This window comes from Mytilus californianus, unplaced genomic scaffold (assembly GCF_021869535.1).
Source record: "Mytilus californianus isolate M0D057914Y unplaced genomic scaffold, xbMytCali1.0.p SCAF_4, whole genome shotgun sequence".
Lineage (NCBI taxonomy): Eukaryota > Metazoa > Mollusca > Bivalvia > Mytilida > Mytilidae > Mytilus > Mytilus californianus.
In genome coordinates this window covers 9,950,557-9,956,556 of record NW_026262690.1, presented here as the reverse complement: position 1 = coordinate 9,956,556, position 6,000 = coordinate 9,950,557, and the positions used below count along the sequence as shown (strand labels likewise).

Sequence of the window (6,000 nt, the reverse complement as noted above, 5' to 3'; positions counted from 1 at the left end):
GGATATATGTCTCTTTCGCAATCATAGCGCTTCTCTTATTTGTACATTAATAACCAATTTTATTTCCCAATTGAAAATTAAGCTGAATAAAATCATTTAAGACAGCAGAGAAGATAATTCTGTATTAATTGTTTATTACTCAGACTTAAACAAAGAGTGAGCTATTTATACTGTAAATTTATGATGTCTCTGTACTGGTCAAGGGGTCAGATTTACCATACTTAATTAAACGACAAATTGTTGAAATTAGATAACATGATTAGATAATAATGACCAGTGCATGATTGGATTACATCTTTCTTATTGGTCAATGATCTTGCGGGGTCAGCACGAGTTCACATGAAAATTTAGTTTATAATTGAAAAGTCCAAAACCGGCTTATACTTGAGTAGGATATAAAGAGGATTTAGAGTATACATGGCATTGAAACGGAAATTAATTAATTACATATTATGTTAATTTTTATTATATCAATAATGCTGAAAATTGTCATTTGTCAATCATACTATTTAATTGCTGATAAATCAAAAGACTGCATGCGGTGCAATCTTACACCTCCTTTACTTTTTCTAATTTTACATTTCGGAATTCTATGGAGTATCCTTTCTAAAATATAAGAAATAACCCCAGAAGTGACACCAATACCTATCAAATAAAAGGCACTTTGTAAGTCTTGAAATTCAATTACTTTGGCTTGGAATTTGATACTCGTTTTTATATTCGGTGGATAACCAGCTTTCAGCCAAGTGTCTATCAGACCATTCTCGTGCATTCGCATTATCCTACAAAATAAATAAATTAGCAATTTACAAAGTTTCTTAGATAAAGTATTCAAAGCAGAATCTTTTTTTCACTGATGGAAAATATATATATTAGTAATAGTGTGTAGGAAATAAGTAGTTTTTTTATTTAATAAGTTTACAAAGTTGATTTTGGGGAATTCTTACTTTACCTAATAATGTATACGAAAATTAATCTCACCATTTGTCGATCGATGAAGTGATTGGGAAAACTGTAACCTTTTTTTTCAATCTTCAGAGTATGACAGACCTAATATTTTGAAGATCACAGCAACTCTTTAATGCTTGAATCAACCACAAAACGGTAATCAGATAGAAGCAAATGATATACTTTATTAATGTTTTTTGCTATTTGTATTTGAGGTTAACTTAGGCTACAGTAGTTTACCAATGTTCAAATCTCGTCAATTGATCAAGAGTACATAAATCAAGATAACCCAACAAAAATTAGGGAATCTCATCGACTCCAAAAGGTAACGAGACCGGATGCGCCGACAAGGTCAGTGTCTCTTGCTATGCATGCAGCACCCGCGAATTCACAATCCGTCGGAATGCCATAATCGAGAATAGGACACAGTTAGTAAAATAATATTAGTATTCTGGATCTAAGACCGTGATAACATGTCGCTAGTAAGATGAACAGAGACACATGATATAGGCCAACCAATTCGTGATGGTGACCGTAAAACTTGTGTAGTGTCGATTTCTGTCGTTCTTCTTCCTTATTCTGCTGAAGCAGTTTTGGTGTTACGTGTAGCATACCCCTGGGATGTCTTATAGTGCGAACACGCACGAACTTGACATATTAAATGAGATATATGAACATTATACGGTGGAGCATAGGGTATGTCAATGCTTTGAAATGGGAAATTGACAATTGGAAAGGTTTGTCATAGATTCTAGTTTGAAGTCGTCTATCTGTGTAATTATTGAATAAAAGATATGAATCAGACATTCTAGTTTCGGTAATATCACTTATCTCAAGTTTACTGAGATATATGTGATGCAAAGATTCAGTGAAAGTGGGTTATAGCTTGTATGGTGTTTGGTATTACTATAAATTTTCACTTCTTCGTACTATGAACATTAAAATTATTTATTTTGTAAAAATATTTCCTTTCTCTATTTGAACTGTACACGTATACCTAACAAAAAAATTGTACCTGTGTTTAAAGTAATTGCAAATGGCTGATATTTTTGTTCAAGCATATTGTTTTTCTTAAATTGTTTAACATTTCACAGCGGTATAACATGTTACTTTAATTATTCTTTCCTTAGTTTATTTATTTTGTATTTACATTGTATCATAGATCAAATTTATTTGTTCAGTGTATGTTCACTGGTGTTAATATGTCTTTTGATTGAGTGAAGCCATTTCAATTGATATTTTATATTATGTCTTTCTATGGTGTGATGTTACGCTATTGTTTCAGATAAGGGTGAATGTTTGGTACCATTAAAACGTTTATACCCGCTGCAATTGTTTGCACCTGTCCTAAGTCAGAAATCTGATGTTCAGTAGTTGTCGTTTGTTGATGTGGTTCATAAGTGTTTCTCGTTTCTCGTTTTTTATATAGATTAGACCGTTGGTTTTCCCGTTTGAATGGTTTTACACTAGTAATTTTTGGGGCCCTTTATAGCTTGCTGTTCGGTGTGAGCCAAGGCTCCGTGTTGAAGACCGTACTTTGACCTATAATGGTTTACTGTTATACATTTTGACTTGGATGGAGAGTTGTCTCATTGGCACTCATACTACATCTTCTTATATCTATTGAGTGATAGGACATCATCAATCTATCTGAAAGTGAGGTAAAAGACTTTGCAAGATATGTTTATATATTAAGGTGGCTTGGGTGTCTTCCTCCATCTTGGATTTTGAAGTAGCAGATAACAATTGGTCTAGATCTTTAATGAAATGTGCAAATTTTGAGAGTAGTATGTAATTCATGTGTAAGACGTTTCATGTTAATATAGAAAATTATGGGTTTTATCATATTTACGGCTGTATTTTCTAAAAAACACAATATTTTTATTTGATTCATTTTTTTTCAACTTTGCCACATAGGGGTAGATAACTCAGATAGTACGGGAGATAACTTTGTAAGTAATTTTTATAATAGAAAGTGTTGTGAATTTACCTATTTTAATATGTAGCAAGAAAACAAGTCCGGTGACCCTACTTTTTTTTTCTCTTATTTGAAAGCATGTTATAAGAGCTTTGTTCTCACATTTTATCTTAAAATTCTATGGTGTAGTTTTCTTTTTACCACAAAAAATTGGATTTTTCATGCATAATCTATACAAAATCTGACAATTTTGCAAAAGCTGTAGCAGGAAAAAAAGTCCGGTGACCCATACTTTTTATTATATTTTGGAAAAAAGCATGATATAAACTACATTTTGACAAATTATTATATATATCCACCAAACCCAAGAGATATCTTGTCGATCAGAAAGTCCAGTATAATGATGACGTCTTTGCGGTTGGAACCAGTATAGTGCTTCACAAACAAAAGTTTTTATGTGACCTTAAACAAGGAATTTGTATCTACGATTCACACTTTTGAATAGTAGACAGAATAGTCACCCAAAATTCTTTGTTATTTGTTTTTGTTCATATACATTTATTTATCCTTCGATTTCAGTCATGAATTTTATAAACAAGGCGGTATTTATAAAATACTGTTTTCTTATCGCAGAATCGAGAATCCAAAGAAAGTGCACTTAAATATACAAATTAAGCAAGCACTAAACAACTACGTAGTATATAGATAAAAAATGGAAAAAGGGGGATATGGTAAAAAGTTTTCATTGCCGTTCTTCATCTCAAGTTATAACGATTTTTTCAACAATATAAGTAAACATGTTATACGTTTGAGTTTGTTTGTTTGTGTGTTGCTGTTAAAGGCAGAATTACTAAGAATTTTCTACCAAAGCAATATATAACCTTAGCTTTTTTTGGCAAAAACTTTCGGAATTGTGAGTCCTCGATGCTCTAACTTCTTACTTTATGTGGCCTTTTTAACTTTTGGATTCGAGCGTCACTGATGAGTCTTTTTTAGACAAAACGCGCGTCTGGCATAGAAAATTTCAATCCTGGTATCTATGAATTTTATTTATATACTTACTCGCTTGAAAACATTTCTTCATAAGGAGAATTCTTTTGAAGTGCAAAAGCATTAGGAATTGTAGCAATAATTTCTGGTAGTATGATAATGTCAAATCCTCTAACTTTATAATATTGTGCAACCAAATTTACAGCAAAGTATGCGTAGTTCCCATTGATAACTTTATCAAATTGTTTATCTTCACTTGACATAAGAACACTTGGGTCACTGTGATTAAAATCTACGATTCCATTCCAGACCTCCTTATGAATCGGCAAGGTTGATTCCTAAACAATTAAAACAAAAGATGATTTCAAATCGACTTTATGTTCAGTGTCCTACATAAGTTAATATATAATATATCAAGATATATTGCTATCATCCGATAATTTCCCTTCAAAAATCTTCATAAACATAATTACAATTTTTCTAACTCTCATTTTTAAAATGTGTTTGTTCCATACTTTCTTTTTTCCATTTTTATCCAGACTAACAGGTACTTTTTATAAACTGCGGGCAGTCATAAACAAATTGTTCCAATTGACTTATATCCGCAACATATCCATGTTCCTGCCCAAAGTATCATATCCTAAAGTGTTTTTCTTTCTCATTCGGAGAATTTGATGTTCATTCCAGATGTAGATCTTTGATTGTTCCTTCCTCTTTGATCTATTTACAACTTTCCTAGACTTAGCACTATTAAGAGCTTGTCACATTGTAATAACACATGTCTATCGTGGAAGACTTTGTTTTGCCCTCTAGATGTCTTTTGGGTATATTTTTCTTTTGAGTGTTGTATCGTTGACGCTAAACACGCATTTCCTTTTATACATATCCTAGGTAGGACATAACTGTGGACCCTTACTGTCTTTGTAAGTTACATTATCATGATGTATTCTGCGGGAACGGACAATAAATTTGACTTTGAAAGTGCATCACATATTGATGGTAAAGAAGGGGGAAGAAGTGATGAAGTCATAAAAATTGTTTTTTAACCTTCGTAAACAAAAATTGAAAGTTGAAAATACAGTCAGTAATTTGTAAATGGTACTATTCCTGTGAACAGTTCTAAATAAAAAAGAAAATGAGATCACTCGAGCTCGTACTTATCAGTTGGAGTCTGTCGGTCATATTCAGGTTTAATAAAGAATATATATATGCCGATTAAAATTTCGATGCATACACTGTGTTCCTTTTTCTACATAAGGAAATGCCTGTACCAAGTCAGGAATATGACAGTTGTTTTCCATTCGTTTGATATGTTGGAGCTTTTGATTTTGCCACTTGATAAGAGACTTTCCGATATGAATTTTCCTTGGGAGTTCGGTATTTTTGTTATTTTACTTTTGTCTTCATATACAGGTGTATTTTTTTTAAGATTAATCTAATAGGTTACTTACAGATAAATAGCTGTGCATAGCGCCATTACCATAAAGTCCCCACTTATACTTGTCCTGTTTAACCATTTCCGCCATTGTAGTAAACGGTAGTTCATCTTTGGCAACTGTAAGAAACGCCACCAAGTTACCGCTATATATAGCCATGGAAACTATACAAAATATCCACCAATAACTCAGCACAGTTCGTCCTGTTTGCGAATCTGGTGTATTAGTTCCTCCTAAATTGAGTATTAAATAACTGAACATAAATTTGGGGAATTGATTATAAGCAAGTAAAAGAGAAAATATTTGAAATCAGGCAAAAAATCAATACCCTTCCAACCGATTTGCTTTATAAATTTTGCTTCCTATGCGGCGTTTGGTATCATGCTCATCAGATGATGGTTCATCAAGACATACGTGTCGTGGGCACATACATCAGTTACACACGTGTACATGTTAAGAATGATAAATGTCTGTTAATGAGTGTGTCCTGTTTATTTAGGTATAGGATTTGAAAAAATATAAAGATAGTCTAAGTGCATTTTGTCTCAATATCTATGCATTTAAACTGTGAATTATGAGAGAACCATGTTTTAATATGAATCTTTACCAATTTTTGTATCAACAAAAATAACTGAAGGCTCCGGTGTGTCTATGTCGCTTACCGTGTATCAACGCAAAATAATTATTCACTTGGTGTTTACCATATTT

At 32.3% G+C, this 6,000-nt stretch overlaps 1 protein-coding gene across 1 annotated transcript in view; it reads right to left on the bottom strand.

The window, feature by feature from the left end:
• Window positions 1-448: 448 nt before the first annotated feature.
• The window catches only part of LOC127737443 (probable glutamate receptor), a 66,416-nt gene continuing 60,864 nt past the window's right edge, over window positions 449-6,000 (bottom strand). The window contains exons 11-13 of the mRNA XM_052248147.1: window positions 5,308-5,525; window positions 3,929-4,194; window positions 449-782 (exon numbers count right to left, since the gene is read on the bottom strand). Of these exons, the coding sequence (XP_052104107.1) occupies window positions 506-782; window positions 3,929-4,194; window positions 5,308-5,525 (761 nt within the window). The 3' untranslated portion in view covers window positions 449-505. The remainder of the gene's footprint in view (window positions 783-3,928; window positions 4,195-5,307; window positions 5,526-6,000) is intronic.